The sequence below is a fragment of the Montipora foliosa genome, chromosome 7 (genome assembly GCF_036669935.1).
Source record: "Montipora foliosa isolate CH-2021 chromosome 7, ASM3666993v2, whole genome shotgun sequence".
Classification (NCBI taxonomy): Eukaryota; Metazoa; Cnidaria; class Anthozoa; order Scleractinia; family Acroporidae; genus Montipora; species Montipora foliosa.
Genome location: NC_090875.1, coordinates 41,626,921 through 41,639,625, shown reverse-complemented (window position 1 = coordinate 41,639,625; position 12,705 = coordinate 41,626,921). Strand labels below are relative to the sequence as shown.

General features: G+C 39.0%; 1 protein-coding gene across 4 annotated transcripts in view; it reads right to left on the bottom strand.

Annotated features, from left to right (window-relative positions):
* The window catches only part of LOC138009531 (peptide methionine sulfoxide reductase MsrB-like), an 18,570-nt gene extending 5,865 nt beyond the window's left edge, over positions 1 to 12,705 (bottom strand). The window contains exons 1-7 of one of the 4 annotated variants that reach the window (XM_068856598.1): positions 12,614 to 12,705; positions 10,519 to 10,627; positions 7,966 to 8,170; positions 6,967 to 7,066; positions 6,041 to 6,061; positions 4,497 to 4,579; positions 1,609 to 3,938 (exon numbers count right to left, since the gene is read on the bottom strand). In XM_068856598.1, coding sequence (XP_068712699.1) covers positions 3,921 to 3,938; positions 4,497 to 4,579; positions 6,041 to 6,061; positions 6,967 to 7,066; positions 7,966 to 8,170; positions 10,519 to 10,627; positions 12,614 to 12,677 — 600 coding nt within the window. In that variant the 5' untranslated portion in view covers positions 12,678 to 12,705 and the 3' untranslated portion in view covers positions 1,609 to 3,920. Of the gene's footprint in view, positions 1 to 1,608; positions 3,939 to 4,376; positions 4,580 to 6,040; positions 6,062 to 6,966; positions 7,067 to 7,965; positions 8,171 to 10,518; positions 10,628 to 12,613 lie in introns of those variants that run through there. The other 3 variants (XM_068856599.1, XM_068856597.1, XM_068856600.1) reach the window with 3 other exon arrangements.

Here is a 12,705-nt window from a genome sequence, read left to right as displayed (position 1 = left end):
GCCGATTTGGTCCGTTGCTTTGTGATGCGAGTCAGAGCAATTTGTGGGACAAGATTGCCGTGAGTCACCAGCCTTTCTTCTCTTTATGTAAAAGGGGAAATGACAACTAACGACATCGAAAAAATTCGTAAGCCACAAACCCGTCTAAAATGGACACAGTTGCCCTCTGATTGCACAGAAAAGACGAGAACAACAATGCATAAAGGTAATTAGTGAAGTTTATTTCTACATTTACAGCTTATTTTTTGCATTTATAAGCTCAAGTCAATTTTCCCATACAAAGTCTATAAATCTTACACCGAGCTTGGGCTGCATGTGCTTTTACCTGGTCTAAATCAGTTATGCAAACAAGAGGCTAAATATTCCACCATGCAGAAGAGTATTTCCCCAGTGTCTGAAGCACAAACAAAATGTAACCTTTTTTGTGCAAATGATCCCAGCATTTTGCCAACAGTATGCCACATTATATCCTTGAGATAACTGGCAATGTAGGCATTGCTGGCAAGTGCTGTCAAGCAAACTTAAAACCTCAGACTCTGGAGGTAATAACCTCCAAGGCTTAGAACTTTTTGTTACCAGTCAGACCAACGTTGAGCAAATACCCTTTAAAAACTTGAAACAGTGAATGGTGAAACATAAGGTTCTATTTTACCAACCACATGCTAAAATACAGCATTAACATAGAGTTTGCATTCTCCAGTTTTCCACAACACAAGCTTTTTAGACCCCTTCCTCTATAACACGTTTGTTTTAGAAGTCCACCTACACTCAGTTTCCATTTTTGTTATTTGTGACACTCAACTTTTTTCCTGGCTCATAATTACCCAATTGACTTGGACTGAGGCTAAGGCTGTTTTATGAAGATTGGTTATTTTCACTAAGCACGGTACATGCAAGTTGATTTGTGTGGGGTCGGTCCACACCAAACTTGATAATTTGAGCATGCATCTCTTTTGTTCAGTACTAGAAATCCTTTCATCCACAATTAGCAAGATTTTTTGATGATCAAAGATAGAACTTTTTTAACACACTCCTCAGAGTACATAAAAACTAAAAGCCAGGGATGACAGATGGGCATCAAAAAACGAAAGAAAACAAGGGGTCTTAGTAATGATTTGAATGCTGTACGCACCTGTGTTTTTGTCAAAGAGCAGCCATAGTGTTGAGTAGGAAACAGTGCAGAGGCCTTAGTTTTGTAACAAACTGTTGCAAATCATGGAAAAATCTTAGAACAAGAGTTCCATAGGTCACCTTTTGTGTTATTTCCTTCATTTTTTTTTCAGTGACTTTTAACAGTTTAGTATAGATAAAGGCATATCAATAATAATATTGGTTTGTTGAAATTTGGATGGTATTAGACGTAATTAATTCTGACATCACTGACACAACATTTAAGTAACCTAGCCTTCCACGCAGGGATTCTTTCAGCTCAACACACAAATTCCACTCTAAAAAAGGAAATCTAAACTGTGTGACAACAAATAAAAATTCCGCAAATTAAAGAAGGCTTTGACAGACCATGTTTGTTCTTAAAGTATGTCAGCTGTGTAGACAAAGTGGATATGAAAGATTGACTGCCTTCACATCAGACATTGTAACATTATGCCAGTAGTAGCTTGTTTTCTTTTATTAGCGGTTGTTACAGGGGTTTTATTAGAAGCCAGGACCTGGGTACTAGCACCCATTTACGTTGAGTACAGTACCCACCTTTGCTGAAAGGAGGTCTCAAGATCAAATGCCAGACTATTCATAGGACCATGCCCGCTTACCAGTACTCTATCACAAGTTCCCTTCTACTTTAAAACCAGAAACCCATAAGGGTTGAGACGTGTAACACGCGTTCACAGCTTCCGAATATTCAGTGCTAAGTACCATATTTGGGAACCCCTCGCTCCAGTTAATTTCGCACGAGAACATTGGTGGTATTGTGTCACAGTGTTCTTGCAAACTGATTTGTTGAATGTCTCTCTTGTTGTTCCAAATATGGTACTCAGCAAATTGAATATCCAGAAGATTGTTTCCCAGCACACAAGGGGCCGTTACACGTTTCAACTCTTATGGGCTTCTTTTAAAACTTAATGAAACCCCTGCTGTTAACATTGAACCTGGCAGTGGTTTCTTGAGCTCTCCTTGCCTTGGGAACATGATCCTAGCACTGTGAATGATGTATAATTATGTAGGAGGCAAATCAACCTTGAGCCACGTTCCCTATAATCAGTTTACATTCAAAAAGTGGTTGTCCTTAATGGAGGGGACATTTTTGACTGGTTAACCCAATGACCCCTCAGGAGCCCGAGCATGCCCCCAGGGGCCCGAGCATGCCCCCAGTTGACAAGTAAAGTCGTCTGGCATTAGACAGAGTAAAATCTGTCAAGTCTCACTCCCAGGGGTCAATGGGTTAATTAGAGCTAACTCAAACATATACAGTATTACAAGAGTAGTAATGACAGGTGCACCAGGTTTGATAAGCATCGCAAAGTGTCCTCTAACCATTCTCCTTAGTTTACTCGCTAAAAAATACAGACGATAAATTTCACAAAGAGTCCTCCCAAAAATTAATCAACATAAACTGAAAAATGACATGATGCTGAGGTTAGCTTCATCCTTGTAAATACATAGTGTACAATACATTGACACCTAGGAGAGAGACTTAACAGAGGATTTTACTCATCAACTGGGTTATCTGAGGAGTGAATGCGTTAAGGAACATAATTGTGGTGCTTATCAACAATGAGCATTCATCTTATGGCTCATTGCCAATCAAAATAGGTACGTAACGTATGCGCTTTACGAGCCAATGACCCAACAGGCCGGTGCTTATCCCAGGTTTCCTTATCACTAAGCAACTAGGAGTATTTTTAACTCCCCCCTGGATGGGATGCTAGTCTATCGCAGGGTTAACCCTAATCAAGATAGACCCTTCTGCAAAATGGCTGCCGAAAATTCAAATAGTTAATTAAAATGTAAAACTAATACAAGAAATAGAAAGAGCACCTTTAATTTGTAATCCTGCAATGTTTCGTTGAAAAATAAAAAAATTACAAAAGTTTGTACGATTGGGGGTATGGTGTGTACCCATACAAACGTCCCTGTAAATCTGTCAAATTTTCTCACCTGATAATACCTAATATGCTGAAACAATTTCTATTTTTGGGATTAGCGTTTCACTCAGTTCAATTTTAACTCCTTCAAATCCATTGCTGCCATTTTAGTGAAGGGTCTATTGCAACCACAATTCAGTTTTCTGCATGTTTAACCAAATGCCTCATAGAATCTTCCCGTAAACAACTAAACAGCTTATTAGTTCTGTTGTTTATGATATAAGTTGCGTACATGTTGTTTGATGTACTTTTCATAAAAGTTCTGTAGGCCACTTTATGGTCGAAATACGTAAAATAGCTTTTATGCATTAATTAAGAACACTTTAAGGTGTTTTTGGATATCTGTCAAGTTCAAGTTAGTTGTATTATCCATGGGTCTTGGATATTGTATAATAACATTAGGTAATGTTGGAACCATTGACAATAAAATGACAAAAAGAAAGGACAGACTGATTTAATAATAAGTTTTGTTAAGGCAAACATGCAACCTGACAGGAGGCTTGTCAATCTCATTCCCAGGGTCTTCCATCTCGCCTCCCCAGAGGGAGCGAAGGAAGAAAGACCCTGGTTCAGGCTGGTCACATGTCTTAGTGACAAGTTTTCCATCTTGGGAGGGGCCCCTGCTTTTCTGAATATTGTCGCCACTTGTGTTTGTCACAGTCAAAATGAAGCTTAAAGCATCGGCAGAAGCTTGGGTAGATCAGTCACCATGCTTTTCAGCAATCTTGGTGAGAAGCTATTAGCATTTAAATCTTGAGTCACAACCAGTAAAGTGCTTGGAAGCAGCTTATTTTGGTAGAGACGTGGTTGCTGTTTTGCCTACAGGATATGGCAAATCTAGAGAGATTAAAGACCCTGTGAACAAGGGTGGAGGATGGTAGTTTCAAATGCATAGCAACAACATTGTGGCAGCATCTTGCAATGGGATTTTTGACAAATTTTGGTAGCCAACCATGTCACATGTTGTGAGCCTAAAAACACTTGTGTCTCTATCAGTCAGTCAGTTAGTCAGTCAGTCATTGGCCGCAGCCCAGATGGAGTGTCACAGCTCTGTGACAGGCTTCTCTTTTCTTCATGATGCTGGGAAAGATCTCATGTCTCATGACACATGATCTTGTGTCTCTATACAAAGCAACATACTAAGAGGATTTTTTGCCAGCCATTGTACTGTACTTAGTAACATTTTGGATTAGTTTGGCAATCCTTTCTCACCTTCAACTGACAGACACAGCGTGCCATTAAACAATTTTCATTTATGAAAATCTTGCCAATAGCTGAAATTCATCCATTTCAATCAGATTGCCATGATAAGCAACATAAATTTCCGTAATAAAAACAAACAGTTGAAAAGCCTGTCGGTTGAAGATAGGCCTTTAAGATAATCATACACTTTACCTCAAGGCTGGACAGCAAGCTCCCAGACCACATAATGCTCTCATGTCGGCCAATACCCCTCATGCAGGCTGTAGCCATCATCTCTGGTTATTTTGGGAATATGTAATGATGACAATCAATGGAAAATGGGGGAAGTCTTGGTGCCTTTCTTCAGACTTTAACTGAACACGCTTACAATGTACAGACATCGTCTAAAAAGCTATGTTTCGTTATAATTATAATAGTGGCCTCAACAGCCTCAATGGATGTAGTACCAGTCTTCTAGGTGAAAGGAGGTCATGAGTTTGATTTCCAGGCTTGAGCAACACTCAGGGGTTGAAGATAAGGAGGAAGTGCTGCTTTGACAACCACAAGTAGGCGGAATTCCCAGTCTTTTCGGATAAGAACGCGAAACTGAAGGCATGTTTCACAACCCCTTTACGTGAATAAGACTTCTGTCTTTCGTAAGAGCAGCTTTTATAAAGCCTAATGATTGGATATAGTTATCAGTATTCTGAGGGGGAGGTTGTGGGTTTGACTTCCTTGCTGGACCAACACTAAGACTGAGGGGGAAGGTTGTGGGTTTGATATCCTTGCTGGACCAACACTACGACCGAGGGGAGGTTGTGGGTTTGACTTACTTGCTGGACCAACACTAACACTGAGGGGGAGGTTCTGGGTTTGATTTCCTTGCTGGACCAACACTAGGACTGAGGGGGAAGGTTGTGGGTTTGATATCCTTGCTGGACCAACGCTATGACCGAGGGGAGGTTGTGGGTTTGACTTACTTGCTGGACCAACACTAAGACTGAGGGGAAGGTTGTGGGGTTGACTTCCTTGCAGGACCAACACTAAGACTGAGGGGGAGGTTGTGGGTTTGATGTCCTTGCTGGACCAAGACAAAGACTGAGGGGGAGGTTGTGGGTTTGACTTCCTTGCTGGACCAACACCAATGGTCTTCAAAAACCAAAATGGAAGTAAAGAAGCAACAAACAGTTTCAAAAGAGAAGAGCACAGAGCTCCAAGTTTTGTGGTAGGCTTTGTTCTCCCCACCTATAAATACTGATCCTGAGAAACGTGTTCAAAAACCATAGCTAGTTAGCATGTTATCCTTGTAAATCCGTAAAACAATAAAGACGGCATTACATTAAGTGTCTTGTTTGCACATCAAAGCTTTTGCAAGATGATCATCTTTAACAAACATGCACAAATCCAACTACGTGTGAACAAAAAAGTACAGGTATGAACTGGAAGATCTTGTGTGTGAGTACTAACGCAATCTCTGGCAAGAGATGCAGGGATTTATCCAAAATTAATTTTGAAGATGTGTTCTGTTCACTGAAATATTACCCTCCTGGCCAATCCAAAGGGTATTTTCAAGAAACCTAAAAAATTAATACTGTCTTGTTTTTCAACACTATAAATACAATATTGATCACTGTTTTTCTGAGCTGAGATTTGCTGGTAAATCCTCAGTGACATTACACTGTCTGACAAGCTGCATAAATTGAAATACCGGTAGTATAAATTATTATTGTTTGGATGTATTTTTCACTACAACTCACTCTTGTTTTCTTTACCAGCACCTGAAAAATAAAGGCAATTGAAAAACATTACTTAAGTAACGAGGTCCTGCGAACATTCTGGTGGAGAAATCGCTTGTGACAATGACAGAGATGAAGTCCAGTTACTGTGACAAGACCTTGTATGCATTGTGGCACAGTAAGGTCAAGAACGCAGAAAAGGACGTGATGACAATGGAGGAAAGAGAGAAACCTTTGGTTGCAGGCCAATGTGTATTCCATACTTTCTCAAATCCCATAGTACACATACATTTTGTTTACCCCCAGCCCCCCCCCCCCAAAAAAAAAATGCATTATCATTCTTTTTTATTTCTCTTGAGACACGAAGATGTCCCAAGAAAATTTGAAAACCTAGAGAACAGGAAATTGTATGGACTTGATCAGGCATTTCATAAATAATTATCGTGGTCACTTGTGATGTTTTTAAAGTTCTCAAATTGCAGAACTTTCAATTAACAGGAAGATGATGACGATGATGTTGATGATGATGACGACGCAGTGATGATAATGATGGCAATGATGATGACGACAGTGATAATGATGATGATGACGACAGTGATGATAATGATGATGATGATAATGATGACCAAGACGGTGATGATGATAATGATGATGATGATGGTGATGATGATGACGACGCAGTGATGATGATGGCAGATGATGTGACAGTTGTGCTGACAATGATGCAGCTTCAATCATTCCGATTACCTCACCGCACCTCGCCTCTTTGTTCTCTTATAATGACAAAAATTAACCACAATGACAGCAGTGATGTCAGATACTCAATGATCACAAAGATGGAGACAGTGATAAACTCTCACATTCAGCGCAAAGTAAAGGTAAACTGTTTGTAACTAATTAACAACATTCAGTCTAATAATTTGAACCCATTGTAAAAAAAAACCTGCCTTTTGAAGGATCAAACTTGAGTGAGGCAGAGTTGATGCAGTATCGCTCTCCTGTTGGCCTTGGTCCATCATCAAACACATGCCCTAAATGAGCTCCACACTAGGAAAGAATAGTGAACCATTATAAATAAATGACAGATGATCAGTTTGACCTCAGTCAATTTAAAGTAAACCAGGCGAGTTCCATGTGGCTTAGTGATGCAGCATTCACACTAGTAATTCGCCCATGTCACACGGTGGCCATATTGTCCCGGGAGACCAAAAACGCTTTGTTTTACCACGCCAAACCTCGCAGTGGAAACAATGGGGGTGAGGCTTGGCGTGGTAAAACAAAGCTTTTTTGATCTCCAGGGACAATATGGCGGCCGCGTGACAAGGGCGAATATGAAGTTCAAAGGTTAGACTTCTATTAGGAGGACAGGCTTAGGATCATTTCCAAGTTCACACTAGTAACTACTGGGATCTCAAGCAAGGACGACGACAGCTATGAGAAAGCTACAAAACAATAGGCTTCATTAGCAAAAGCAATTTAGTTCTGCAAGCCCTGCACGTGTGTTTTACATTTTGAGACATTTCTTGATGTTCTGGTCTTGACAATGACGGGAAATGATCAAATTTGAGGTCTCTAAATATCCACACCGTTCTCACCAATTTTAATCTTGGAATGTGGTGTCACACTTTCCAAGCCAAGCGACTTGGAGTAATCGCAAAATTATTATAATAACAGGAAATAATATTTTTAGACAACGTTCTCGTAGCCATCATCGTTGTCCTTGCCTAAGGTCTCTACTATAACTTGCATCATAAAGGTCTTCGCCCTACATGTACTAGGAGTACCTATTTACATGTATTCCTTAGCTTTGTTGTCACAAACCAGAACCTCCTTTGAGAGCAAGGTGTTGATGTGCAATGAATATCACACCTCACCTGCTTGTAGACAAATTTAGATCCCAGGGCTTCAGCCCTAATGACAGCTTAGCAGCAGCTTGCAACACTTACATCAGCACAGGTCACTTCTATTCTTCTCATTCCGTGGGAGGTGTCAACAATCTTACGAACACTGCCCTCTTCCACTGTGTCCCAAAAAGATGGCCACCCCGATCCAGACTCAAATTTGGTATCTGACTTGAAAAGGACCTTCCCGCAAACAGTACATTTGTAAAGTCCCTCTTCTTTATTATAAACAAGATTGCCAGTGAATGCCCTGATGTGCAAATGAGAGAGATTTACATTATTATTTTGTAATAATAAAAATTGTACCCAATCAGAAGCTCGTGACAGAAGCATTTAACTCTGGTACTAAGCTGGGGTTTTTTTTGAGTTTGTAAATTTCCTTATTTGGATGTAACATAGCGCATGCATTTTCCAGCGCGTGCAGCTTTGATCTTATTCTTATCCATATTTGGGCATAAATTGGTGTCCTGAAACCCACAGCTTTGTTCCAAGAAAAAGAGTTGCAAGTTACATGCCTCAAGGTCATGCACTTCTGACACAATGTCATTATTAGCAATTATTGAATGAGGCTGAGTAGGATATGAAGAATTCTGCAGGTCGAGGAGGGTGTTATCCACCAAGGCCGAAGGCCGAGGTAGATAACATCCTCCGAGATCTGCAGGATTCTTCATATTCTACGAAAGCCGAATTTGATAATTGCTTTATTATTCATTCAAAATATTTTCTTCGCTCAAACTTCTAAACCTACTCACAGCCATTTTTCTGCTCAACAAAAATAACACAATCTCGTCCCCAGCTTTTTTCGGTCAACGGTTCAATAATTTGCAGCGGGCTGCACTGTTGACGTCATAGGTTCAATAATCTGCACCAGGCTGCACTTTTGACGTCATTGATTCAATATGACGAAGTTTCTTTCCAAATTTGGTGAACAGCAGCTGGTTATGGTGAATTATGGGTGTGGTTTTAACCAATCAGAAATGGGGAAATATTTTGCATGAATAATAATCACTATTACAATATTATTATCATTTGAGGTTGGCCTCACAACTTTTTCCGGTACATGTACTAATACTCTGCCACGTACGTTTACAACCACTGGAATGGGATGGGCAGAACCTCCCTCAAGATATGTGCCAATCTCAACAGGGCCACTTGTTGATGGCCCCTATTTTAGGATGGACATCTAACAAAGCTAGCCAATCGGCTAGCTAATGCTCTGCTCCTAGAGCACCAATAATATTACCACAGGGACCACTAAATCGTACAACTTATAAACTTATTTTGTAATTATTAAAATTATTATTATTATTATTATTATTATCATTATTATTATTATTATTATTATTATTTTCATGAGCTCCCTTGGTGTTTTCTCCAACGAATGCTCTACATTCTTAGAAATGATGAATTCATGACATTGACATAATTTGCCTAAAAGCAACAACATTATTTTGATTCATTTGTAAATACAGTATACAAGTAGCCAGTTGTTAATTGCCCATTTGTAGAGAGAATCATTTACAACTGTATTTGAAGACAAATAAAGTTTTCATTATTATTATTATTATTATTATTATTATTATTTCGTTCATTCACATGATATGTTGTTAATGTGGTTTGTAAACTAGGTGTCTAGTGTTCTTCTCAAGATTCTTGCCGTTCCCAACAAGGAGGCTTTTTGTAGTAATAACGTGCAATCTAGTCCAATTTTCTTCACGATGTTTTCAAATTTTTGCTGAACGTCCCTAGTGCACCAATGACAATTGGTACGACAATTACTTTTCGGCAGCTCCAGATTTTCCCAATCTCTCTTTTTAATTCTTGGTATTTTTCCATTTCTCTTGTTCTTTTTCCAGCACTCTTGTATCAAAAGGGCACGCGATACATGTATCTATCACATAACATGATCTTTCTATCTTATCAAGAACAACCACATCAGGTCTTATTATTATTATCATCATCATCATCATTATCATCATTATTATTATTATTATTCACTTTATAACAATTTCTTAGACTCAAAGATGTTAAACAGTCCAGTCAAAACGTTAGGGAGCAGTCAACAACAAGTTGACAAAGGTCCCCAATTCTCCTCTCCAGAGTCTTACATGCACTGCGCAAAGACAAAATTTTCCTCAATAACCTTGCAGTTCCTAGTAGTGTTATCTTCTGCATTATTTCCACACAAGCACTGATTTCAAACTTTTTAACATGCTTCTCGAAATTCTTGCTCACCACACCTAATGCTCCAATTATCACCAGTACAATAACGACTTTCTCTACCCCCCACATTTTAATGATTTCATCCTTGAGAAGCTGATATATCTCCAATTTTTCAACCTGCAACCCAAGCATCTCCCAAGATAGCAACATCAACGAGTGTAAGCCACTAATAAACGTTTTAATTGTTATCATTATCATTATCATTATCATTATCATTAGTAGTAGTTACTGTAGTAGTAGTATTAGCATAGGTAATCACATGATTTTGAGTGCAATTTGGAATAAATAAGCACAAGTAATTTTTTTCAAAGACAACCAAAATTGCAGAAGCCTGTAGGGTGAGTGCAATTTGTAGTCGTACTGTTTACAACAAACCTTTCAGTTCCTCTTTTCTGAGTTACATAGTATTCCTGAGGAGAGAGTCTCTCTTTCAGTTCTTTATCAGTAAATACAACTTTGTACAATTCTTGATCTTCTTTCGTTGCTACAAATAAAATAAACAGTCTTCAAATGAAATGTCTTTCCAAGAAAAACAGCAAAGAGCACAAGAAACATGTACACAAAGATAGTGTGTCGAAATCAGTCCTTGATTTCTAGGGCAAAAGGCATATACTGTATCAATAAATGATATCATTAACCCTTTCACTCCCGTGGGGTTCCGCATTGACGAGTAAAATCGTCTGGCGTTAGACAGAGTAAGATCTATAAGTGGCAGTCTTGGGAGTGAAAGGGTTAATGGGGACATAGTTTTTGAGTGAATCTAGCTGTTGTTAACCCTTTCACTCCTGTGGGGTTCCCCATTGACGAAGTGGTAGTGAGATATATTTATCATTCTAAACTAAAGATTAACAGTTCAGAAATATTTTGAAATTTTATTATCTCAAGAGCTTCATATTACCAGTGACACAAAGGCCAGAAGAAATATCAAATACGACAAATCTAATCCGTCTGCTCCTCTTTGTGTGATATTTGTCATTCTTGAGAGAATGTTGACCTTCCATTGCACAAAAAGGTTGACACCTTCTGCTGTTGACCTTAACGTTTGTAAATCATTTCCTTCTCTAAACTCAAATATTTGAAGCACTGTTGGTTGCCTAGGACCAGTGTTTGCCTCTAAGGCCTAGTTTATATGTGGCGCTATCGTCAAATTTAATTCAGACAAATTTAATTCCAGGTCCTACTTTAAAATAAATTTGACGATAAAGCAACGTCTAAAACGAGTTAAATTCGTCTGTTAAATTAAATTTGTCCTAGACGCTTTAATATCTTTAAAGCGTCATCAGTTTATCCGTCGCACCAGCGTCGCATCGAATGAAATGCACACATTATTTTCGTACATTATTAATTATACCTCTGACCAGGTATATAATTTGCATTCCGGCTGACAAATAAATTCGACCATAATTCGGACCATTAATTTCGACATGTAAAACCACGGGATAATTTATGTCGACGGAAGGACAAATTTAATTGGAATTAAATTTGTCTGAATTAAATTAGACGATAGCGCGACACATAAACTAGGCCTTAGCCTCATTGACAACTGCGCAAATATTGGGACATGCCAGCTGTTGTCATTCTTAGTAGATTCCCGCTAGAATGGATCCACCACAGTCATGTGGGACACAATACATTCATGACTTAAGTGTTAAATTGGAGAGTTGAAGATCTATACTACATGTATGTAAAATGTCTTCCTTGACAGTCCTTAATAGATAACTTTTCTCCAAGAAGTGCAGATTAGTACTTAACACTGCAAATGATATACTCAGGGCACATAAAACAACTGGCTTTCATCTGTTTGGCCCTAAACTTGTTTGCTCTGTATTTGTTGTAAAGTGTTTCCCCTGACGGTGGTGGGTCCATTCTTCTCTGTGTTCATTGAACGAATTACAGCCTCTGGTGATGACGTAGTGGTACTCAATTGTGTGTCCACTTTTGTCCCAGGCACCATTTGGCCATCTCAGGCGCGAGAGGGTAAGTATCTACAATCTTACGTAAGTATGTACGTAAGTACACGTAAGTACACGTAAGTATCTTAAGTATCTTACGTATCTTACGTAAGTACGTAAGTATCTACAATCAAGAATAAAATGGAACAGAAATGCCCCCTCTCCCCCAAGATTGTAGTTCACCAACGTGACAGGTGTCACGCAACGCAAACGTCAAACCTTATCGCGGAGGAAGAGGCAAAGTTTGTCACTTAATTTCAACTTAAATGATAAAAACACGACTGAGCGATGTCAACATGAAAAACAACAATTCGTTTCTGAATTCCTGTTCAGGGGGGAAAGATAACAGTTCCCTTTCAGTTTGTAAGCTTTGTATGACGCAGAATCGAATGACGCTGCATTATCGAACTCAAAGCATATCATTGAAGGAGTTGGCCAAGAAGTGAGCGATTCGGAAAACGAATTATACTGATTATTTCACAGAAAACAAAGACAGGTTAAGTAACGTTTTTCCTCACCTTCGCTGCCCATTTTTAACAAGCCAAGAACTATCACGAGAACGTTCCAAAAGGTACTTCTCATTCCTTGGGATATTTCCAAAACTGTAGCA